This window comes from Lepisosteus platostomus, chromosome 16, assembly GCF_059453375.1.
Source record: "Lepisosteus platostomus isolate fLepPlt1 chromosome 16, fLepPlt1.hap1, whole genome shotgun sequence".
NCBI lineage: Eukaryota > Metazoa > Chordata > Actinopteri > Semionotiformes > Lepisosteidae > Lepisosteus > Lepisosteus platostomus.
The window spans coordinates 8,634,318-8,660,041 of record NC_142626.1 but is presented as its reverse complement, the minus strand read 5'-3'; the positions used below and the strand labels follow the sequence as shown (position 1 = coordinate 8,660,041).

Here is a 25,724-nt window from a genome sequence, read left to right as displayed (position 1 = left end):
CACGCACGAATATTCCTATGTCCGTATCTTCGCAAGGGAATCAGTGTGAAATTTAATACTAATTAAATGACCGCGGGCACTTTCCACCCCCTCTACATTCTCAGAGTAGAACAGACTAACCTTCTAATGAAAGACGGTCCACCCCCCATGGACAGGAAAAGTGCCCACAGGCACTTAAACTTAATATGGTCAGTAACAGTAAACAGTAACATGGTCAGAAGGAGCACGTACAAACGTTTCCGAAATAACCACATGTAAGACTCTGATGCTTAAAATGTTTAGGGAGAAAGTGGAATACTGGTGTGTATTTTTTCTTTAAACTACCAATACCAGCCATATACAGTCTGTAACGTAGGGATTTCTATATGTCTTTATTTAGTGGTTACATTAGTGACAAAGGCTAAACTTTTAGCTTCAGTAACGTGTACATATCTCCCCTTTTTATAAAACGACTTGGTTGAAAACTGTTCCAGAGCCACTGTTGTTTCATCAGTGAAAAGTACATCATGAAATGCCTCTCCCTGTTCAATCCACTGGAAAAAAGAAAAGGAGCATAAAGCTTCTGATGGTCATAAACGATATTCATTTAGGAGCAGCATCAGAGGTATGTTTTTAACTGCACTGCATTGGAGAGAATACCATAGTGTGTTTTTTTTTTACTCCCTGGCAGAAACTGGCTTCCAGAAGAATCAGTATGGCTCAGAGATTAAATAAAACTTCACAGACATTAACTAAGAGCATAACGCGTGGACTGTATACACTGCAAGTACAACCCCCCTCTCTGCAGGAGTGCTGGCGGTGACGAATTGAACCGGTTTCACGGGTATTTTCAAAGTAGGAGGCGAGATTTCCAGCGAAAGACACCCCCCCCCCCTCAAAAATCCAGTAAGTACAGTACTTACTAGTTAAAGTAGGCTCCCGACCACAGAGAAAGGAACCCTTCTTTCATTTGAAGACAATGAACATATTTTAGCCCTGAATGAATAGCAAACATGGTTTACATAATGAAACCACTAAATAAAGACATAAATATAAAAATCTTAAGATTTTTAAAATACATGACTTTGCTAAAATTTATTTGAAAATAAAAACGATTACAAACGCCAGGGGAGAGAGAGAACAGGGGAGGGGTGTTGGTTTTGCAGGGGAGGGGCTATGATGAGGTCTGTTTGGGAATGTGTAGTTACATGTTCTGGCTGTTTGTGAATTATCGTTGTTGAGTATGGAGTGTTGAGGTATTGATTTTGTGTAATGCTTTATGTTGAAAATTGAGGTGGATTTTGTTTATGATAAACAGGATAAACTGGGATGGGAGGAAGGTTTGGTTTTGCATAAGGGGCGGTATTATGATAATTGGAGGACTTTGCGAGAGTAAAATGGTTTGATTATTCGATTTTGTATTGTGGTTGTTATCTATGTTTTTGGTTGGTATTATGTTTATATGGTTGTTTTTGTTGGTTGGTTGTTATTATGGTTATTAATAATACGATCTATAGTTGAAATCTGAGCCTAAATAAAAAGAAAAAGCAAGTGATTAGGTTTATGAGCAATCTAATTACTTATTCGTTTAAAACGCTATATAAAATAAAGTTTATTATTAATTTGCTGGACAGAGCGGTGAACATTATTATGCATAAGACAAAGATAACGATCCTGATCAGTTTAGAAATCTGTGTACGCTGTAAGGTTTTTACTTCTTAAACTTTTAAAATACACATTTTGAATAGAAAGAAATCCTCTTCCTGGTACAGTATGTATAGCAAACCAGCACGTCTTTTTTCTCCAATCAGAGGGGTGTCAGATGGTGTCAGCCAATCACCATTCTGCGTTGGGTAGCAACGGGTGACTGTTCTCAGGCGGAAGATGTAAACAGCTTAATGTTCGTGTTTTAAATATTTTTTTTAAATTCAATTAAACGGGCACAGTTAAGACATTAAATATACATATACATACTGTATACAGTACAGTTTGCATACGGTAATATATTTATGTTACGCGATTAAAAAATAAATAAATAAAAATGAAAAGTCCAGCACCAGCTGGATTTGAACACACAACCTGCCAGTTGGTAGTCACGCACCTGGACCAGTAGGCTACAAGACAGCTCACATGAACAGACAGGCGAAACAGCCCTACACAGCCCTGCCGCAGTACACGGATATAATCATACCGTTATTAAATTCTTGAGATACGCGATTCCATATTATATTCCCTTTTAATCAAATTCTAAAAGTATGCTTGTTGACTCCGGTATCACGTTAAAGACTTCGAAGCTTACAATGTTTAGGGAGAAATGGAATACCGGTGTGTATTTTTCCTTGTGATATTTTAAGCTCTAGTTTAATGATAGGTGTCGCATTTTAAATCATTTTCGTAGTTAGAAATTATGAAACGCCCTGTTAAAAGCAAGGAAGTTTTTATGCCCGTTGAAGTAAAACAAAATGCCTGACAAAGTATGGCTTGGACAGATTCCAAGTGCTTGTACAAATGTGCTAAAGAAATTATACTTTGAGTATACAGCTTGTCCAAAGTCATCCATTATTAATACTATTAGTAATATCTTCAGGCTTTGATGCATAAATATTTCTGATAAAGGTAGGTTGTGTACTTTTGTCCAACTGAGCAATCTTGCTTTCATAAAATATACCAACATTTTAATGACTGATGATTAACATGCTGTAATACACAGTTCAAAATTAAAGGCTCAAATGCTGTACATGCTTATATTAATGGAGTTTAGTTGATACTGTTTAAACTTTTATTTTAAATTGTATTACAGCATTGTACACACGTTTTAAAAGAGAAGAGAGAAAACTCAAACCTTCTTCAGGTTTGAGGGTTTCTGCTCTGAATGAAATGCTAAAATGTAATGTAGGCTCTGAATGGATTCAATTCAGCGCGAATTGTAATACTAATTAAATGACCCCGGGCACTTTCCAGCCCCTCTGACAGCAGGAACTACTACTGTAACTACTGTAAGGAACTATTCTTACAGTAGCTCAGCAGCTCATTATAATATAGGGTGTTCATACCGTTTTTTTTTTACACAGTGACACAGCGTCGCGTTGTGAATCTGTTTTTCTGCATTTACAAAGAAAGTGGAATACAGTGACACTACTTGCTATATACTGTAGATACACATGTTTAGATATTTAGACCCGGCGCGGCACAGAGAGAGGGAGGAGGCGCGGAGCTCAGTTCTGCTGCCTAGTTCCTAGTTTCTCTAGTTCCCTTTAAAATAAGCTATTATTCCATATGTGTGAGAAGGAAAGCGTGACCCAGAAATATATAGCCCCAGACAAAAACACACCGGAAGGACAAACAAAGTACAGGAAACTAGGGACAGGACAGAGTAGGAGCGCCCTCCAGCTGTAGAGGGCAGGACAATATCAGGACACAATGTTGTGCTGCAGATTTCCCTAGGGGGATTGTAGCTGCCTGACAAGGTCCACCTCCATTTATTATTAATATTTAATTTATATGGCTCTTCTCTGGACACTCAAAGCGCTTTACAGGGAATAAGGACTCCTACGGAGTGTAGCCCCACCTGGATGATGCAACAGCAGCCAAAGTGTCCCAGGAGGAGGCCATGATGGGTAAAGGACAGGGGAAATTTAGCTAGGATGCCAGGGGTAACACCCCTACTCTTTTCACTAAACACACCGGGATTTTTAATGACCATTTAGAGTCAGCACCTTGTTAAGGTCTCATCCGAAGAACGGCACCTTTGTATATGTACAGTATATGTTGACTGTCACTATATTTGGGCATTAGGACTCACACAGAAAACAGAGTTAGCTCCCCCTACTGGTCCAATTAACACCTTTCCAGCAGTAACCTTCTTCTCTCCCAGAAGTTACAGGGTGATATAGCTCAGACTGTGCCTAAGTGTACATAATGTACACCCAGAGAGCAGCGTGTGTCTAAATGTTTCTAATCTAAACCCAAAGATCAACATGTGTATGATCTTAGAGCTTAGAGCTGACAATGCTAATGGTGGTACCCACTACTTTCAAAACTCGTCAATTAAGTTCAATAGCTCGTTAACTATAGTATAAGTGGAACGATGGTTTGTGACAGAGTCCCTAGCTGGCAGTAGGAAACGGTGGAGAGGCTGTAGTGACAGAACTAAACCACTTGGGTCGCAAGTGAAGGGTTGACAGGGGCTGATGAGGTTCTCTCAGCTGAGTGTGGTCAGCAGAGTAAGACTGATGAATCTCTTTATAAACATGCTCTTTTCATGACCATGAAAAACAGAGTCAGTTTGGAAATGAGTATTGTTGACAACTTCTGGGTTGGAAGAACTAAAAATCAATGGTGCAATCTCACCTTTTGGATAATTCAGCCCTTAGCCAGCCAAGGGAAGACAGATCGAATCTCTGTCTAAGTCATAAACTGTGCAGCCCTAATTAAACTAGAAGCCTGTATTTAAGTGTTTAGATTAAGTAAAATGTGATTTTAAGTAATAGCTGATTATGAATATTCCAATAGCTGTAGAATATGAAATATAAACTGTCTATTTGCATGCTTCAGTCTCTGTTAAACATGGTATCACCTCCACCAGTAATGTGTCTAAACACACAGAGCCAAGTGCTGCTTTAACCAGACTCTCCACACTCCACTCCATTCTAGCTGTGTTGATTGGAATAAGGGCTCAGTTGATTGTGTCTCATTCTCTTCGCCTTAAAAGCTGCTCTCTGTCTAGACCTGCTGTTCTGGAAGTGTTCATGCTAAACTGCTCATCTTCCTCTGTCACAACACACAATACTAAGCCTATGATTCCAGCAGTGACTGGGTGCAAGGGCTGCTGAACCCAGGAAGACAATTTGCATAGAAAAGACACTTTGCATTGGCAGTACATGCTATGGGAGTGTTTATAGCCCTGTGAGTTTAACACTTCATGACCGAGAGCTGCACTTCAGGGAAACAGAACCCACAGCAACAATGACTTTCATTACCATCTTCATCTGGACAATCCTCATCTCCGCTCAAGGTAGGAATGTGTCTGAAATATTTGATGAACGTAGTTTACAACTATAGGTAAAAATGAAATGTTTTGTATAAAACAGGAACTCAATATGATATTTACTATTAATCATAATTTCATAAATATCATAATTAGAATTTAATTATGTTCTCTTTGTCATTTGCAGAATCCAGTGGACAGGTAACTGTGACTCAGACTCCAGCAGTGAAATCTGTTCTCCCTGGACAGACAGTCACTGTGAACTGTAAGGCCAGTGCAGCACTATACAATAACAGATTCCTAGCCTGGTACCAAAAGAAAGCTGGAGAAACTCATAAATTCCTGATCTATGCAGCAACTATCCGTCAGACTGGGATCCCAGACCGTTTCAGTGGCAGTGGATCTGGGACTGACTTCACTCTGACCATCACAGGAGTCCAGGCTGGAGATGCAGCAGATTATTACTGTCTGGCTCATTCTACTAGTGGCCTGTACACACAGTGTTACACACCCGTACAAAAACCTCCCTCAGCAGGACTGCACAGCAACTGCACTGCTGCAGCTGGGACCTCCTGCAGGTGCTGAGGGTGAAGGCAAAGACACAGGACACAGCCTGTAGAGGACCTAAGTTGCAAAGAGACACAATGAGCTTCATGTGTATTATTAAAAGATTACTATTATATTTGACTTTATTAAAGTTAATAATGTTAATACAAACATAAATTTAATTTCAAGAATAAACAAAATAAAAACTAAAATACACCCAGTGCATAAGTATTCTCCCACAAAGTCTAAATCTGGTGGAAGCAACATGAAAAGAATTTCTGTACATCTTTGACTCTTTTTGGATACGTTTTTGCCAACTGTGCACATCATGATGGTGCAATTTCTTTATATGTTCTTCTTTACAAATATACTCAAGCTCTGATCAACAGCAATTTTATTTCTAGTGCTCTGTCTTGGTCACTCATTGACATTTTCTTTCTTATTCTTGAGTCACTCCACTGCTGATTTAGCCTTATGATTTGGGTCATTGTCCTGTTCAAAGTTGAATTTTCATCTCAGAAATGAGAACTTTAGCAGAGTAAAGCAGGTTTTACTCTGACATTTGCTACTTTGCTCCATTAATTGCCCCCTCACTCTTGACAAATGGAGTTTATTTAACGAAAGTTTGGGAGGGATGACAACAACCACACTCAATCATTCCCAGCCGTTGGAAATTAGCAATCACTTCCTTCATCCTTCCTCCACCAAATGCTATAAATACCAAATGCGATATCTCTCTTCCTAGTGTGCGACTTTTGCATCCCACCTCCACCCCAACTCTACCTCTGCAGCTACTCCTTGGATACCTTGCTTGGGGATCCTGGCCTCCTCGTCCTATGGCCAGGAGGTCGGCTCTCAGCCAAGCGGGTTAAGCCAAATATTCGCTCCACAATAGTTAGTTACACTTTGATCTTGGGCGTTGTCATTCCAAGTGAAGTCTCCCAGTTCCTGCTGAGGAGAAGCAGAACTATAACCTGAAGCTGCTCCACCATGCTTGGCAGTAGGGCTGCTGCTGACTGAGTGATGGACTCTATTGGGGTTGTGCCAGGTGTAACACTTTGTATTTAGACCACAAAATTCCAGTTTAGTCTCATGAATGTTTTACAGTAACACTGTGCTGAATTTTATTTCAGTAATGGCTTCAGTATTTCATTAATGGTATTCTTGCTTCTGATGTTAAAGCTAGTACAGTTGACTGATATTGTTGACTCGAAGGCAGCCAGCATCTATATTACCCTACAACTCAGAACTGGGTGGTGGTTAGTGTGTTTATATAAACAAAAAATGGTGCAAAAATGTTGCAATACTCTCCAGTCACTGCTCATCATCAGTGAAATGAATAACAGTGTTACTGTTAAGAGGTGTCAGCCCTTCTGTTTACCAAGGGAATTTACTACTGTTCTTTTTGTGGCTGTGTACATCCTGCCCAGCACCGACTCTGAAGAGGTGTTGCGAGTCCTTTACGGGGCCATCAGCGATCTGCAAACTGCTCACCCCATGGCTTTGTCATTGTTGCCGGCGACTTCAATGGTGCGGATCTTAAGACAGTTCTTCCTAAATTTTGTCAATGTGTTAATTTTACAACCAGAAGGGATAACATTATGGACTTAGTTTACACAAATATCAATGCATACAAGGCTGTTCCCCGCCCCCACCTGGGCTACTCTGACCACATCTCTGTTATGTTTATTCCAGCATACAGACTGCTGCTCAAACTTGCCAAACCAGTTCTGAAACAGATCTGAGTATGGTCAGAGGGAGCTATCTCAGCATTACAGGACTGATTTAAGCACACAGACTGGAATATGTTCAGGGAGGCTGCTACCTATGATCTTCTCATTAATTTAGAGTATGCAGCATCTGTGACTGGCTACATCAGTAAGTCTAAAGATGACGTCACTGTCTCTAAATCTATCATCACAAGGGCCAACCAGAAGCCATGGCTGACTGCAGAGGTCCACTCACTGCTAAGAACCCATGATGCTGCATTTAGATCAGGCGATAAGGCAGCCCTCAGGACTGCGAGGGCCAACCTGTCTCATGCCATCAAGGAGGCAAAACAAACCTATGCAAGGAAAATCCATGGCCACTTCCTGGACACTAGAGATATGCGGTGCTTGTGGCAGGACATCCAGGCCATTACTGATTACAGGACTATTCCACGTGCCAGTGATGGTGATGCCTCCCTTCCAGATGTGCTGAATAACTTCTATGCATGGTTCGAAGCACTGAATGTTGTGCCTGCGAGGAAAACCACACTTCCTCCCGATGATCAGGTGCTTTGCCTGTCCACAGCTGATATGAAGAGGACATTAGCCAAAGTTAATCCACGTAAGGCTGCTGGACCTGATAATATTCCTTGAGCATGCAACTAGGTATGTGCAGAACAGCAGAACAGCTAGCTGAAGTCCTCACAAATATTTTTTAATATCTCCTTGTGCCAGGCTGTCATCTACATATGCCTAATATCCACCAATATTATACCAGTGCCGAATAAGTCAGCTGTGTTCTGCCTCAATGATTACTGGTCCGTGGTGCTCACAACAATTATCATGAAGTGCTTCGAAAGGCCACATAAAGTCCAGACTCCCTACCCCTCTGAACCCCCTTCAGTTTGCATACCACCCCAACCGGTCTACTGATGATACTGTATCTCTTGCCCTCCACCTGGCCCTGTCCCACCTGAACAAGAAAGACACTTATGTAAGAATGCTCTTCATTGACTTCAACTCAGCATTCAATACAACCATCCCCCAGAAGCTGATAGGAAAATTGAGGTTGCTTAATCTCAATGCCTCCCTCTGTAACTGGATTCTGGACTTTCTGACCAAGAGACCTCAGACAGTCCGGATCGGTAATAACATCTCCAGCTCCATCACAATGAGCACCGGAACCCCCCAGGACTGTGTGCTCATCCCACTGCTGTTCACACTGATGACTTAAGACGATTCTGCCAAGCACGGATCAACTGCATCATCAAGTTTGCATAAAGAGAGGAGGTGGAGCAACTAGTGGACTAGTGGACAAACAACATCCTGTCTCTTAATCTAGATACAACAAAAGAGATAATCATTGATTTCAGTAGGACCCATGCTGATCACTCCCCACTGCACATCAACAGCTCCCTTGTGGAGATAGGTAGAAGCACCAAGTTTCTTGGTGTACACATTACAGATGACTTCACCTGGTCCCTCAATAACACCTCCCTAGCCAAGAAAGCACAGCAGCATCTCTATTTCCTGCGGTGACTGAGGAGGGCAGACCTTCCCCCGCCCATTCTTACCACTCTCTACAGAAGCACCATTGAGAGCACCTTGATCAATCCCAGATCCACTGCCGCTGAAACGCTCTGGGATCCCAGTTTGACGGGTAGTTGATGCAAAAATCAGGAGTTTAGGAGTTTCTCTAGCTTTCTGTTGGTACCAGGCTAGTACATGCTTAGAATTATATATGTTAACTGCAGGACTGATCTTACAGTTCACAGTGACACTCTGTCCTGGAGCAGTAGATTTAACTGGAATCTGAGTCACAGTAATCTGTCCTCCGGCTTCTGAAATTTGTAAATAAGACAGAGCATATGGTAAATAGTTACAATTGAAAAAACATATCAGGAAATACAGTATAATATTATGTCTTTTTGTTGTATGATTTCCTTCTTTGAACAAAACATCTTTTGACCTTTAAACATCAAATAATTATCATTACTCATAGTAGTTTATTCTATTCAATTAAATAGCATGTTCATTAAATATTTCAAATCAAATGCATTCCTACCCTGAGTAGAAATGAAGAGTGCCCAGATAAAGACAGTGATTAAAGTCATTGCTGCTGTGGGTTCTGTTGCCATGAAGGACAGTTCTCAGTATGAAGTGTTAAACTCACAGGGTTATAAACACTCCCAGAGCACTGAAGCATGTATCGCCAATGCAAAGTGCCTTTTCTATGCAAATAATTCTGGTGTAGCTCTTCCTTCTGTTTGATAATCCAACAGAACAGTAACAGTAATCCTTTCACTGGGAGTCAGAAGCACAAGAATAACTAGAAGCAAACAGAAGATGTCTGGAGTCTGCCGTATTGAGAAAACCTGCTCCCATACTGGAAAAAGTCTTTATTTTGACAGACTCAAAATTCCAGCATTTATTCAGAATGTTTTTTTAGAAAATAAGTAATCTGTGTCTCTGCATATCAGACTTTGTGCCTTTAAACCCACCTTACTTATTTATCCTTTGTTTGAATGATTTTGTCTTTTAAGAGTTAAATATACATTTATAAGCATGTTGATGTTGATTTAGAACATAACCAGTGTGATGCAATCCAGCCTCCTGAGATCTCTCCTCATATGAAAAATAGCAGCACAGCTCCATCCTCCTTATCAATGACTCCCAATAAAGATATGTGAGGAGCTTCAGTTCTGTGTTAAGTTAAGTGTGATTGGAAACAGTTTCTGTTGGTCAGCAGGCATAATGGTTATATCCTGTAACAGTGGTTTAGTTTTGGTAGCTACCCTCTCTACATCAGTGTTTATTGTACAGAAGTCTGTGTCTTTATTAAACCCTTTTCCAAAATCAAGCAGGAATCCTCCTGGAATTTGGGACTGTGGTCTTTCCAGGTGGTTATGTGTTGAAGGTCCTCTTGAAGTCATCAGTCCTTTTTAAAATGTTTTGGAAAATCACCTTAAGTACTTTAGTACTCCTGAAGTGAATTGATTGTTCCTGTTGAGTTGGAGTTGTTGTAGGAAATTCTTCATCAGAGGAGCAGGACAAAGTCTTGTGCAGATTAAGTTTTATTGAGCTCAATAATGACATCAATGTGTGTTGGGTCTGCCCCGCAGGACAGACAAACCGCGAGGGTTTCCCAGCTCTTATATACAGTATGATCTCAGGAAGATGTTTTGTTTCACCGCTTAATGGGTATTTGTCTTACCCTTTGATACAGTATGTAGCATGAGTTGACCAGTTGGTCCTGTCCCAAGTCCTGTCCTTTGATGTGTAGCTGTGCTTTGATATGTAGCATGAGTTGACCAGTTTGTCCTGTCTCAGGTCCTGTCCTTTGATGTGTAGCTGTCCTTTGATATGTAACATGAGTTGACCTGCTAAGTCCTGTCCCAAGTCTTGTCCTTTGATGTGTAGCTGTAATTGTTGGAGCTGCTTAAGATATGTAAAGACAGTTGACATATTACACAATGTGCTTGAATTAATACTGTAGTGTTGAATACGGATAAATTATATATATTTTTTCCATCAATAATATATATATAAGTGTTTTATGTTCTACTTCAGAGTTTAACAGGTATAATCAGATTGAAAACCAAACATCAGTGTATCTCTTCAGGAGCAGAGTCAGATCTAACTGAAAGACACAGTCCCACTGGGAAGTCAGTTTGGTTTTGAAAGTGTAAAATAATCCAGGCTCACTTTTGCTGGGGGAGTGCTGAGTGAGCTGGCATTTGTTATGGTAACTCACCTGTCATTCAGTGTCAGTTACGATTTATGATAGGAAACCTGTATCATCTGCAGGCATTTTACATCCACACCTGGTGGTGGTGGTCCTCATTGTATTCCTCATCTTGAGTTCCTTAGTTTCCTAGTTCTCTAATACCCTGTGCTGTGTCTTGGATGTTTGACTCTTACTTTGCTCAGAGCACATCACACCTGGATTTCTCTTTGTGCTAACAACCTGTGTATTACTCATGCTTGAACTTTGCCTTCTTGTCTTAACTGTGATTCTGGATTGGCCATTTGCCCCTTAGTGTCTTCATTGTGTCTCTATGGCATCGGGCAACACTTGCTTCTGACCCCAGATCTGGACTGTCTGCCTGCACCAGTCTCTGCTGGTGTCCATAGGCTGTGCTGCACCACACGTGCCTGCATGCTCACCACAGCTCGGTCCTGTCTGTCTGTGATGTCTACAGTCTCCTGTTCTTGTCTCTCTTTCACAAAGACCATGGTTTCATTTTCTGTTTTACAACAACTTCTTAATTCCACGCTAGGTATTGAAAATGACATTCTCAAAGAACAGTAAACAAAAGGATTCATTTGGTCCATCTTGCTCATGTGACATTTCAAATGAGTGAATCTCAAATTTTATTTAGAAGCTTTTTGAAGGAGAGACCAGAACTTGGACCTGAACCACCTGGGTGGTTTATTTTATTTTCTGAATGTGATCTTCCATCCTCAATGAGCTACAGAGTCTGAAGTATCCTTTGAGCTGCCCCTGTCAGGATTGAGATTGTTCAAACCTTCAAGTCTGTCTTGTTCCAGAATGAAGAGATTATGTTCCTTTAACCTGTCTCTATAGCAACCGACAGACTGATGGTTTATCCATAGAGACCAAGGACCATTGTTATTCTTTCAGCTCTTTCTAAGGATAAAATCACATTGAGGTGTAGCAAGTAAAACAGAGGACTGTTCTGCATCAGGTATTACTAGTGCATTGAAGATCTACTCTGGGTTTAAATTCCACTCTTTGTGCCAAATACAAAAGCTGTCTGTCAGTGTTTTACTCCAGACTGTCCTGATGACCCTGAAAAATCAGCATAAACACCCAGATGTCCTTCCTGCAGCTTTGAATCCCCAAGAGACAGGATTACAAGTTTTCCATGAGCAGTCAGAGCTGCATCCTTACCACTGCCATGATCGCAGAATCTTATCTCTGCTAGACTTTTACACTTCTAAAAATGGAGTAAAAGATGACAGTAAATGACAAAATATAGTTAATCCTTATGTTCCACCTTTAACAACCTGCTGGTTTCCTACTACATTAGTTATAGCAGTGGTTCTCAAAGTGTGGTCCACGGACCACCCGTCATCCGGGATCGTGCGCCAGGTGGTCCGCGGGCTGACCTAATCATCTTTCTCAAAACAAGTCTACGCTGTTTAAGTTTAAGTCTGAGGAAAGAATATTGTCGTGTTTGCTACTAAGGGGCTCCCCCTAGGAGCACTGTTAAGAACTGCAGGCTTTAAAAAGTGGGAGGAGGGACTTGTGTGTTGATTCTAGGTATCAGAGTTTCACCAGCCATTAAGGGGACTGTGTGTGTCAGTAATGGGGCAGTGAGCACCAGCCAAGTAATAGCCTTGGCTGGCCTGAGGGTCTGCCGAAAGGGCAAAGTTTCCATTCATTCTCCTTGGCTGTACCCTTCTGTTGCCTTTGTGTTTGAATGAAGCATGAGTTATAGGGGACCATCTGGCCTCTTCATTCTCCCCATCAACGCCTATCGCTTCAGTGTTTTAGTTTTATTCACCACGAATGAAATGATTTCACACATTGAAAACGAGTCAGTTTGGCAGTGATGTCCTTGGCGCCTTGCACCAGTGTATTGTTGCTAGTGATGCACGGGTCATCTGCCCAACCCGATCTAAAATCTTTTTTTTTTAAACGAGTGAACCTGTGCATCACTAGTTGTCATGACTGCATGGTTACGCAGTTTACGTTTTGATATGCGAGTGCGGTTCGACTGTTGCTCTTATTGTTCATACCATTTTGTTCTTACTTTTGAATATTGTGGCCCCCTCACCTGGCGTTGTGGCCGAGGAGCGCCCGGCTGAGGTGTGTGGAGAGGTGCAGGATGGGAGGAGAAGACAAAGGGGGACTGAGGGCTACTGGCCAGCGCTGGTTGACCATCTGGTGCGGTTGCACATTGAAGTGGGATGTTGGGCTGCCATGTAAATAGTTATCCTTGGTTTATACCCTTTTAGGTCTCCCATCCAGGTATTGCCAAGGCTCCCATCCAGGTACTGACCAGGTGTGAGCCTGGTCAGTACCTGGATGGGAGACCTCCTGGGAAAAACTAAGGTGGCTGCTGGAAGAGGTGTTAGTGGGGCCAGCAGGGGGCACTCACCCTGCGGTCCATGTGGATCCTAATGCCCCAGTATAGTGACGGGGACACTATACTGTAAAACAGGTGCCGTCCTTCGGATGAGACGTAAAACCGAGGTCCTGACTCTCTGTGGTCATTAAAAATCCCAGGGCGTTTCTCGAAAAGAGTAGGGGTGTAACCCCCGCGTCCTGGCCAAATTTCCCATTGGCCCTTACCAATCATGGCCTCCTAATAATCCCCATCTATGAATTGGCTACATTACGTTGCTCTCCTCCCCACTGAAAGCTGATGTGTGGTGAGGTTCTGGCGCACTATGGCTGACGTTGCATTATCCAGGTGGATGCTGCACATTAGTGGTGGTGGAGGGGAGTCCCCATTACCTGTAAAGTGCTTTGAGTGGAGTGTCCAGAAAAGCGCTATATAAGTGTAAGCAATTATTATTATTATTATACCTGTAACCACTTAACCACCCTATAGATCTGTACCCCAAATGTCCCGAGCATGTTATAGCCCGATGACGCAGTATTTGTGTGCCCGTGTCTTTGCTGCTGTGCTGGGAATAAAGGGCACTTTCCACTCTAACAGCCTGAATTTCTCTTATAAGGTGGATGCAGGTGATTACATTACCTGTAAAGTGCTTTGAGTGGAGTGTGAAGAAAAGCACTATATAAGTATAAGCAACTATTAATTATAATTATAATGTCTTACATTGAGTTTAAAAGTTCTGCGTGTAATTTAAAGAAGCAGAAGGCTTATTATGGAGCACTGGCTCAAATCTGGGACTCTGAAACGCAAGTATAGCAACGATAGTGACAGCACAAGTGTGAGTAAGATGCAGAATAGGAGTGAAAATGTGAGTGAGGTAATTTGTGAACCGTACCAGCAGTGCTGGAATTCTAATTTCAATAGCTTGATAAATGTGATGTGCAAGGAAGCGGTATAATACTCCTGCGTCCAGTCCAGGGAGACATCTCGGTTTGCGACTTGTGATTGCTGGGTTCGTCGCGACTCACTGAGGATAAACTAAATAGCACTAAAAACGGACAGGTGAGAGATTTTAAAAACGTATCAATAATTCGGTTGCTGAAGAAGGCTCCACCGCCGAAACGTTGTGTTCTCTTTCTTCTTTTTTTCAGCATGGAATAAACCTATTACTTGTTTCTTTGCAAACCCCGCAGGACTGCGCGGCTCTTAGAGAAACACGGGCGCTTTTATGATCATATTTAGTGTTGAGATTATTAATGTCCTGTACTTAACACCTTCCACGATCTGGATATAAAATAGTTTAAATGTCAGGATCCTTGGGTTTCCAGGCGAGATAAAGGAAGATATAAACCTGTAGAAACGCTGTAGACGCTCCTCCGGTTCGGGAGCAGGTTTTTGTACGAGCGCTGAATCAAGTTAAAGCACTGTGGTACACTTTCGGCGGCGGCACCAGACTGAGCGTTGGAAGTAAGTGATCTCTTCGTCTTTTCAGAGCTGTTTCTGTGTGTTTTTCTGAAATTATTTTTTGTCACAGAAATTGCAACTTTGAAGCCCATGTTAAGATTTTTTTTTAAGTTCCTACTTTATAAAGTTGAAGAGTGTTGTATTGAGAAGAGCGATTTGAGCCCGGCTAAGCTGCTGCGGCGCTCCTCTACAGTGCGGGATACTTTACAGGCTTAATCTCGTGTAAATCCTGAGTGTCCATTTATTATGTTTGCTTTATAGTATAGAATGCTTCTATTTTGAGTAGGCTTTAACGTGAAATGTCCATTAATCCGGCTGGTACTGGAGATACAGAGTCGGTGTCAAAAGCGCACAGCGGAACGTTTCCACATCCCATGGTCTGAAACCCGATTGAGACTGTTGGGTTCAGACCCCGCCCGTCCAAGTGAGACCAGTGATACCTTAATGTAGCCGTTGACTCGGATCCATTTCAGGCGGAGAAGAGCTGACAGGCGCGGGCTGTGGAAACAGAGCCGCGTCTCCGCTCCGGCTGCACTTCGGGGGTTGACAGAACCCAAACTCAAATATCAGGAATATAAATTCGTATATACAGTATGCACTCGAGTTATTGCTGTTTAATTACAACATATAAACTTAAAGCATCTTTTTACATCTTTTTTTGAAGAACAGAAAAAAATATAATTCAGCGTGTACAGATAAGCTAAGTGTTGAAGTAGATTAGTGTCGTTTCAATGTTCCTGAAGCGTTAATAATTATTTTACAATTCAGCGGCTACACGAAGATTTGACGGTTTAAAAATCGCTTAATGATCTCTGCTCTTGGGTTCATAATTGCTTTTGAATTTGCACTTTGTAAGATTTTGAATAAATAGGGACAACGGAAATGAAGACAAGAAAACGTACTTTTTGTAGTAACTGTACAGTCATCATATTAAGTTCCAAAAATGCTTAATCCAACAAGAAGTGTTTTATTAAACAATTAAAAAAGTGTTTTATTTGTACTTAATATTTCATAGCAGGCATACGTTTTTCTTCTCCAGGGGAATACACTATCGAATTTCACAGTTATTTGTAGCGTCTTGCACTTATAAAGCCTCTGTACCCGCCAGTGCTGATGGGTCCTGCAGACGATGAAACGATCCTGTCGTTACGGGTCAGATTTATTCAGCGAGAGGCGCCTAGTTGGGCTTTTAGTACAGGAGGCAGCAGGGATACAGCTTTAGTTTGTAGTCCTCAATAAGCAAGATATGTTTAAAACACATTTAGGGAAATAAACTTTCAGACATTACCAAAATGAGGTGTATTTAAGGAATTTTAAATACATGTATTTCCAACTGATGAACTTTAGTCCTGAATGTCCTGAAACAGTTATTCAGACCCTGTACAAACGTGTAAAACGTCCTTTTCCTTTTTCAGCTATCTGTCAATAGTGAAATAATGTCTATTTTGCGACAGTTCGGGTTCTTGTTCCCTGTGGGTCTGTGTGAGTCTCTCCCTGGCGGCTGTGAGTCTCTGTGATCTCATTCCAACCGGTTTCCGTCTGCAGGTAATGCTCTGCCGTCTCTGTCCCTCCTGCCGCCCTCGACTGTGGAGCTGAGCACCAAGAGAAGCGCCACACTGCTGTGTCTGGCCAACAAGGGCTTCCCGTCCGACTGGAGCCTGCAGTGGAAGATCGACGGCAGCTCCAAGAGCAGCAGCGTCACCAAGACCCCCGGGATCCTGGAGAGCGACGGCACCTACAGCTGGAGCAGCACCCTGACGCTGTCCGAGGCCGACTGGAAATCGCTGCACTCCGTGACCTGCGAGGCCAGCCAGGGGTCCCAGGCTACTGTCCAGAAGACCCTGAACAAATCTGACTGCCCAGAGTAGCCCACACAGAGGGCAGCACCTCATTGCTGATGGCTGTGTTGTGTTTTAGCTTTATCTCTGTGACTGTAACCTTATTGCGCCCCTCAGTACTCAGATGTATTTGTTAGCAACGTTTTAGACGCGCTTAGCTTCTCCATCTTCCACTGTCCAAGTGTGCGTGTTGTTTAGTCCTGTTGTACGTGCTGTTAGTGAGAGAAAAATTATAGTAATAAAGAACTTTTGAATCATGAAATTAGTCATCCTGATCTTTATTATAAAAACTCCTTTGCACCCCATAAATGCATATTGTTCTGATTTGATCGTGAATTATTTAGAGATGAGTGATCAAGACTGGCAGACGCTAATGGTGTGTAAAACAACCTGTGAGTGCATGTTAGGAATTATAAAGAACACCCTCACAGTGAGCTCACTGTAGGCTCACAGCTGGCTCTCTGAGAGTCAGGTCCCTGTTGCTGCACTTGGTGTTCCAGATTCCATACGAACATAGAAATACCTACAAACAAGAGGCTATTTGGCAAGAACCCAGGCTATCAGCTACAAGCTCATGGCTGGGTAGCTTATTCCATACTCCTGTCACCATTTTCTATAAAGAAGTGTGGAATCCTGCCAGAAAAAGATCATTCTCTGCTACCCATCACACTGCTTAGCTTAAATAAGAAAAAATAACCAAAATATAAAGGAGTAATTGTAAAATAAAATTAGATGGTTGGAATTCTTTAATGTTTTACAGAAGTGATAACTGATAAAAACAATTATTACTGCAAACCTCAGACAGCTCTGTTCAAGGTGCTATGCTGCCTCTGGTCTTCAGTTTGAACTGCTGCCAGTAAGAATGTGTTGTATTGTGGAAAACGCTCACACAGTTATTGTCACGATTATAGTCCCCCCTCCTTAAGGGTGCTCCAGCCCTTTCACTAAAGACTTTATTCTGTGCACCTGTTTCCCATTCCCAGCCCACCTTAAAGGCCAGGCGCTGACGCTCATCCGGGCTCTGCATCTGATTTCCATATCATGCGAGTCCGGGACCTGGAAGCGCCTGGTCCCGTTAAGGTTTTAACCCCTGTTCCTGTTCCTTGTCTGCCGGTTCCGGTCCGGCCTTCGTGTTTTTAATTCCCTTGTTCTGATGGATCTCCTGGTTTTGGACTTACGCTTGTGTTTTGGATATTCCCTAAGGACTACTCTTTTGGATTGTTCGCCTCGGCCACACCTTCCCCGTGCACCAGCGCACCTTGGACACGCCCCCCTGTCTTCAGCCCCGTTTTCCCGCATGACGTTTCCCCAGTGTTTCCCCACTTCGTCGGATTGTGTCGTCCGCATAGGGTTCGGAAAGAACTGTTCGTTACAGTTATACTAAAAAACTGATAAATCCGCCTCTAAGCAAGAAGATTAGGGTTCTCAGTCTCACTTCCTGGAGGACCTGGTATCTCCTGGTTTGTGTTTCATCTCAGAACTCCACAGGTGCTCTAATTATGTAAATAAAAACAAAACTGTAATACTTCTCCCCAACATCAGAGGTGTTTTGTAGATAACTGTCCCTTAAGTCACATGAATGTTCTGTGTTATCAGCAGTAGGAAACTGTTACACTCTTTCCTGTAGGAGCACAAAATTACACACCTGAAACACCACAGCAACTGATAGAGCTTGTAATCAACCAGTCAATCAACCTGTTGCCGTGAAAACACTATCAAGCTGAAGATCAATTTCACCTATGTGTAATGAAATCCTTCACTAACATTGTTCCAGCAGGTTATAAAAAACAGCCTCGAGATTAACTTCCAGCTCACTCTTACTGCTTTGTTTATCAGTTTCTGCTGCTTGGCTTCCCTGGCTTTCATTGATTATATTCTTCACCATGTCTTTGGATCTTTTTGTGCTTCACTTGTGTTTTCCAGTATTTTGAATCGCTCTTGCTTGCATTCTCTCCTGCACTATGAACTTGCTCGCTTTGCCTGACTATGCTTCCAGATTTCCCTTTGTGCCTCAAGCCTTGTGTCTCAGGCTTCATATCCTGTTAAGACTCCAGCTATGGACTTCACTGTCTGCTGTTTGTTAATTTTCCTGCCTGCACTCAACAGCCTGCTAGTGTGTATGCCTGCATGTTGATTCACCCCCTGCCTGAGACCACTGTGCTCTGTCAGGAGAGTGCAGCAGTGTTACACAAACAGTAAGAAGAATTCCATGTGTAACTCGGAATATAATTGGCTGAATTGACTGTCCAGGTTGGAACAAAAAACAGAAGACTTCAGGTCTTCTAGGAATAGAGGTGGAGATGCCTGATGCAGATCCTTCTTTGGTAGATTTACTGATATTTTTTTTTGTGCAGAGACTGGAGACTCAGGGGGTTAAATTATTTTGTGGGTCTAATGGAGCAACACCTTTCTGCACACTCTGAACCCTCTGCTCCAGCTTGAGTCTCCCAGTAATGACCGTCTTGTCGTCATCTGAGATCTTAATGAGCTGCATGATCATGGGTGTGAAGACCACAGTGGTCACTATCTGTTCTGTTTTGGGGAACGGGGGTGCACTTCACTGGAACAGGGCTTTCCTGGTGCATGAGGTTGGCAATCAAGCACTAGGGATCAGTTACATGTAATACGTTGAGTTAAATATCCTTCTAGTTTTACCCTCAAGTGTTCTGTACATTTAAGGGTGTTCCCTGATAGTTTGTTTTTTCACGTTGTCTTTACTATTGTTTCAAATTGTAAATGATCTTGCAGGCAATACTCACAATATCGGAAAAGGCAAATAAACAATCTCACCTGATTATCACATCAGTCAGATCCACAAGTTCCAAATCAAAACGTAGTTCTTCCAAAAGGGCAGCACAGTAGCACAGTGGTTAGCATTGCTGTCTTGCAGAGCTTGGGTCCTGGATTCAGTTCCTGGTGGGTTATCTCTATTGAGGTATGTATGTTCTTCCCATGTTTGTGTGGGTTTCCTCCAGGTGCCCCAGTTTCCTCCCATAGTCAGAAGACATACTGGTAGGTTAATTGGCTTCTGGGAAAACTGGGCTTGGTGTGAATGTGTGTTTCTGTCTGTTCTGCAATAGATGTCCTTGTGTTTGTTGCTTGCTGGGATGGGTTCTGTGTCCTCTGCAACCCTATATTGAGTAAAAATGTTTAGAAAATGGAGGGATGGATAATCTGCCACCACCCGATTTTCCAAGGAAGGCACAGTTTTCTAGTCCCTGAGAAAAACTCCTGCTTACACTTGATCTTGATCAGACTGAGATTTTTTATAGGCTATTGGACTGTCTGACAGGAGTATTTATCCTAGTTTGGGCTGTGAAATTTAACAGTGTTAAGTTACTAAGATCACTTTTTCACGTCATCTGCAATATGTTTTTTTTAAAATAAAATAGATGAGGAATAAAGTGAGTCAATTGAGGACAAGTTCTGTTTTCAATGACAACTGAGAGACGTTTATATTGGGGGGGTGAACGAGCAATCTGAATGAAAGGTTTTGTTCAAGGGTCCAACAGCAGCATCCTCCTGAGGTCTAAACCTATTGCCTTTGTCTTTGCTGTCCTTTAATAGTTATTCTTTTATATTGTATATGTTGTGTTTTTGAACATTTATGTATTCATGCTTGGTATTGTTTAAATATTTTAGTAATGCCAAACACTTTGAGGTGTTTCCTTCTTTTGTGACATAATAATAGGATTGGCAGTTATCACTAACAATAATAGCAGATAATGAATTGATATTTGTTGGGAACTACAGTATCAAGCCCTTTTATTTTGTCTGGGTAAGACCTAGAACACAGATCATCAGTACCTTCAGTCTTATCAATTTTCTCAAAGATGACAGGACAGAGTAGAAACTGAGCTGCAGAGTATATACAGTGAGCTGAAGAGTTAGCAGTAAGACCCTGGATTATCAAGCTTCTAACCATCAAGTGGATTCAGTGTTTCTTTCAGTCTTTATCACAGTTTGACTTTGTTGAGTTACACTGCAATAGACTAATTAGTGCACATGAATATTAATAATTGTCTAGAGTCTTTAAAAGGGACCTGTAAGCTGATCTGGGTGCCAGAGAAAGAGAGACAGACTCTCAGAGCAGGTAGAAGAGAGTTAAACCCAGCCCTTGTGTCATGATGTAGACAGCAGTGTTAGAGGGAGAGGAGCCCCTGGAGACTCTTCTCCATCTGGGCTGTCCTGCCCTGGCCCAGCTGGAGGGCTCATCCTGTCTATGCAAATCCTCTCAGCGGCAGCTTCAGTTTCTTGCCACATCTTGTAATTTCGTAGCCAAAAATACCCCGGGGACAGTCTGAGCTGAGTACAGCCTGGCTGATTTGCCTAGCGTGGGGGAAATAGGGCTAGTTTAGGGAGGTATCATACTGTGGTGGTGTCAGAGATCTGCACCTGTTCAAGGACAGGAAAGCAAGAGAGCAGATCATGGGTAACTCCCAGTAACACTTTATATAAAAAGTCACTGAGGGCTTATAAATATTAACACATATTTCAGTAACTCTGTGCTTTAAGCATCTCCTATGAGGTGTGACCAATTTTACTGATGTACAGTAAAGTTGTGAGTTGTAAATGCATCGTGAAGACCTGTTTAATGCTGTTAAATACATTTCTTAGTTATAAGTGATTACATTTAAATGTATTTACTAATAGTCGATAAACTGTATTGTAGCAACAATAATAGTACAGTAGCAATAATATCTGTCTATAAATGGAAACTGGATAATGAAATTGGACAATTTGTCATGCTCAGTCATTAGTAATGTGTGTGTGTGTATATATATGTATGGTGAAATTTTTGAGTGGGTCACACAGTGGTCAGCATTGCTGCCTCACAGGACTGGGACCCTGGGTTCAATTCTGGACCTGTGGTGGTATCTGTGTGAAGTTTGAATGTTCTCCTCAGGTTTGCATAGGTTTTCTCCAGATGCTTCATTTTAGCCCCACAGTCCAAAGACATACTGGTAATTCAAGTAGGCAGCTGTGTCAGCATGTGTAGGCTGCAAAGGAATAAGTAAAGGTTTAAACCTTTACTTATTCCATTACTGTACTGGTAGATGACTTAGCTTCTGGGAAAACTGGCCCTGGTGTGTGTTTGCTGGTGTCCCACCTAGCATGTATTCTACCCTGTGCCTGTTGACGGTGTTGGGATAAGCTCTTCCACAGCCCTGAATTGGGTAAAGCAAATGACAGGAAGTAAAAACACACAAAGGCATTTCCTGTTCATCACTCAATTGATACAGAATACTATTTAGAACACCTGAACATCCGACTGTGTTATTGCATACAGACTAGAGAACCTGAATCTTCAAAGGGAAATAGTCTTGGTTTGTGTGAAATCACTGAAGAGACATGGACATGTGAGTGTGTGTGAGTGAGAAGAGTTACTGTAGCAGAAGAGTGTGAGTGAGCAGAGTTACTGGAGGAGAAGAGTGTGAGTGAGCAGAGTTACTGGAGGAGAGTAGTGTGAATGAGCAGAGTTACTGTGGGAGAAGAGTATGTGTGAGCAGAGTTACTGGAGGAGAAGAGTGTGTGTGAGCAGAGTTACTGTGGGAGAAGAGTGTGTGTGAGCAGAGTTACTGTGGGAGAAGAGTATGTGTGAGCAGAGTTACTGTAGGAATGACTGTGAGTGAGAAGACTTACTGGAGGAGAAGCAGCAGCACTCAGTTGAGATTGTGTGGAACAGCTAGAGGCACTGATGGCATCAATCAGTCTCGTATTCTGATATAACTGAAAACAAGCTACTCCGGGCACTGTATCAAAATGGCTGCTGAAGAAAGGAAGAACAGACACAGCAAAAAGCACAGCTGCACAGGCTGGCAAGATGAATTCAGTGAGCAACCAGCACACTCTCCCCTCTTTGCAATCCAGGTCAGAGGAGAGACACTCGAAAAAAGTAAAAGAGTTTACAGGCAGAGGTGGAAGACACTGTGTAGAGCACTGCCCTCTGCTGGATGATGATGATAACAGTGCTACATATCTGAAAATGATTTATAACCAATAATTAAACACTCTATTATTCTGCTGGTGATGTAAGTACAGATCTGTAACTTAGATATTTACTACCAGCAACACACGAGGATAAATACATTCTATAACACAAACACAACACACTTCTTGGGATTTAGGTGACTGCCTAGGGCCCTGAGCCTGTCAGGGTGCCCCCTCAATTTGCAACATGACATTTTCTTTAATCAGTATGTTCAAATGTTATGAATGCATTCAAAAATTGTTTTCATGCAAACACCACTTTCCTCATTGCACAGCACACAGTAAAAACTGCACCAGTCACAAGGAATCTCAGCCTTTCACATAGTCTGAGTTTCTTTTGACACTGAGCTGCACAAAGCAGTGCTAACAACGCAGGGACTTGACAGATTGTGAATGTGAAGTATACCAGTTGGCTAAAATGGTGTCTTTCGAATAAAAATTAGCTGCCAACTGTAAGGGGTGATCTCTAAACTTTCTCTCCACTCTCTCTCAGCTCTCAGATCAGCTGGATCACTGATTGGTCTGTCAGTCAAGCTTTTAACCTCAGAGTCAGTTTAGGTTTTAATTCAAACTGACCCAGAGAAGGTTAAGAATAGAAGGTACTTAGTTGCTTACCTGGATACAATTCAATCCTGCTTCATTAAACCAAAATGAAGAATGAAAAAACCTTTATCAACATATTTACACAAGCTGACTGGTTAATAGACTAAGCTTATTCTGTGACACACAGCAACCAGCTTTCATTGGAATTCTTTCTGGTATTTGAACAATCTTGTCATGGTAATGTCTTAGTTGAAGGAAGAAATAGGAGAGTTAACATAGGTTTATCACCATGATTCTGATGATCAAACACTGTGATCTTTAATTACAACTAACATGTAATGAAACATTACAATTTACCTTTTACTTGTCTTACAAACTATGTATATGTTGTAAGGTTTGAAATAAAAAAATGAACATCAATCACACAGTGGGTCGACTACTATTGTATGAAGATGTAATTTATGATTTTGCCTTCAGAAAACCTAGGTGCTTTGATTTATAGAACACTTTTTCATAAAACTTTCTCACCTGCTCAGCCTTACTGATCTCACCTCCCTCCCCTCACAATGCACTTGTTTTTATTTTTTTCTGCTTAATTTCATATTTACTGTATTTCTAAAATTAATTTCTTCGAAGTTTCAGTGCAGTAATTTATTATTTGCTATAAATTTGAAGTAACAGAGATCCTGTTTATTATTGTTATAATTTTCCTTTCCAAACAGTCCGAGGCAAGAGGCTAGGTGCAAAGTCGAAAAGGCAGAAGTGGAATCCAAAATCCAGAATAAACGAGGTACGGGGAAAAACGCCAGGTAGAGCTCTCAAGGAGTAGACTCAATTCCGAGCAGCGGGGAGCAGGTGAAGATGGTATAAATAGCAGTGCGCACCGCACGGTGAGTGTGCGCAGGTGGTTTAACTCGTGCGGCGGCGTTTATTAATAATCACCCGCTGCTGGGGCTGATTAGCTCGCTTACGAGTTGGTCTTGACTGCCTGGTGGTCGTGACAGTACCCCCCCCTTCACGGGCGGCTCCCGACGCCCGAGACGGCCGATCGGGATATTCCCTGTGGAAGTCTCCGATTAGCGTAGGGTCCAAAATATCCTTCTCTGGAACCCACGATCTTTCTTCAGGGCCATAACCCTACCAGTCAACCAGATACTGAAGGGTACCGCGGTTCCATCTAGAGTCGAGGATCTTGTGGACTGTATATCCCTGGTGCCCCAGAATGCGACGCGGGGGTTAATTCCCTGAAATACGAAAATGAAAATTCAACCGTAGGAAAAATATGATTTCTTGTTCAAATAGATTTGGTTGCTTTCTCTGTGAGTTGCAACATTTTGGCATTATTGTGTTGAAGATAGAGTACTTGGATTAGTTTTATTAAAGAACAAGAAAGTTGATATATTACTTCAATCCACTATTTTAACTAAATAAAATTGCTGTTTTTTTCATTTTTCTGCAGCTCTCCACTGTGGTTTGCCAGTACTCTCTGACCTGTCTGCTTACCAAGTGTCTTTTTTGACCCTGCCATCCTTACAGGTTAGTGCCAGTTAGAGGAGCAGAGAGTTTTTCACTTACACAAGGTCATCAGAAAAGTTATGAAAGAGAGGAGGCCATCCAGCCCATCTGCCATGAGGTAGTCAGCCATTCAAATTGAGTACAAATTGAGAAAGAATTGCTTCCTGTTTTAAATCCTCAATTTTAAATGCATATAATTCAAAGTATAGGATTTTTCACTTCAGCTTGACTTTAACATTTTTTCTTTCACATTCAGTAAGACTGACGTTCGGAATGAGACGATAAACCGAGGTCCTGACTCTCAGTAGTCATTAAAAATTCCTGGGCATTTCTCAAAACAGTAGGGAGTTATCCTGGTGTCCGGGCCAAATTTCCCCCCTCGGCCTTTACCGTGGCCTCCAAATTGTACCCATGTATGATTGGCTTGCACTTGCCCTGCAATGGACTGACGCCCCATCCAGGGTGTACCCTGCCTTGTGCTCGGTAGACTCCGGCTTCCCGCAACACTGTATGGTATAAAGCAGTTTAGTAAATGACATGACATGACATTCAGTTCAAAACAAATGGAGATGAGTTTGTGAACCATATGTCCTCAATAATTGTGTATTAACACTGTGTTACCCTGGTAGTCCTCAAGTACTCAGAGTATAAGAAGGGAGTTGAAATGCTGGCTTTTATCAACTAATTAGAAGTAGTATATGACTATTCAACAGTTTTTTGCAATAAGGAATTTTAGTTCACAGCTTGGGACAATATGTTCTTACAGGGCAATATTTGTAGCAGTCAGGACTAAATAGTTTACTATTTGAATTTTATTTGTGTCCCAGAGGACTGCTCACACTATCACCTACAGGCAGTTTGTTGGAGATACCTAAGAATTCTTAATAAAGAATCAGTTTTGGTTATTGATTGAGTGATGAAATATATATATATATGAGTTTTGGGGATTATGTGCCCGCTACAAAGTGTTCATTGTTTGCATTCATTGACCTGTTTAATACATAAATTACCCCTAATACACTATACAGACATTCTAACCTTTCTTTAGGTTTAGTTTTCA

At 41.8% G+C, this 25,724-nt stretch overlaps 1 gene segment (V, D, J or C); it reads left to right on the top strand.

Moving 5' to 3' along the window:
* The first annotated feature begins 4,862 nt into the window (after positions 1-4,862).
* LOC148646813 (Ig kappa chain V-III region MOPC 63-like) lies at positions 4,863-16,877 on the top strand. The segment is given in 4 exon segments: positions 4,863-4,993; positions 5,154-5,450; positions 14,736-14,780; positions 16,323-16,877. Coding segments are annotated over 4 exon segments (714 nt in total).
* The last annotated feature ends 8,847 nt before the right edge of the window (positions 16,878-25,724 follow it).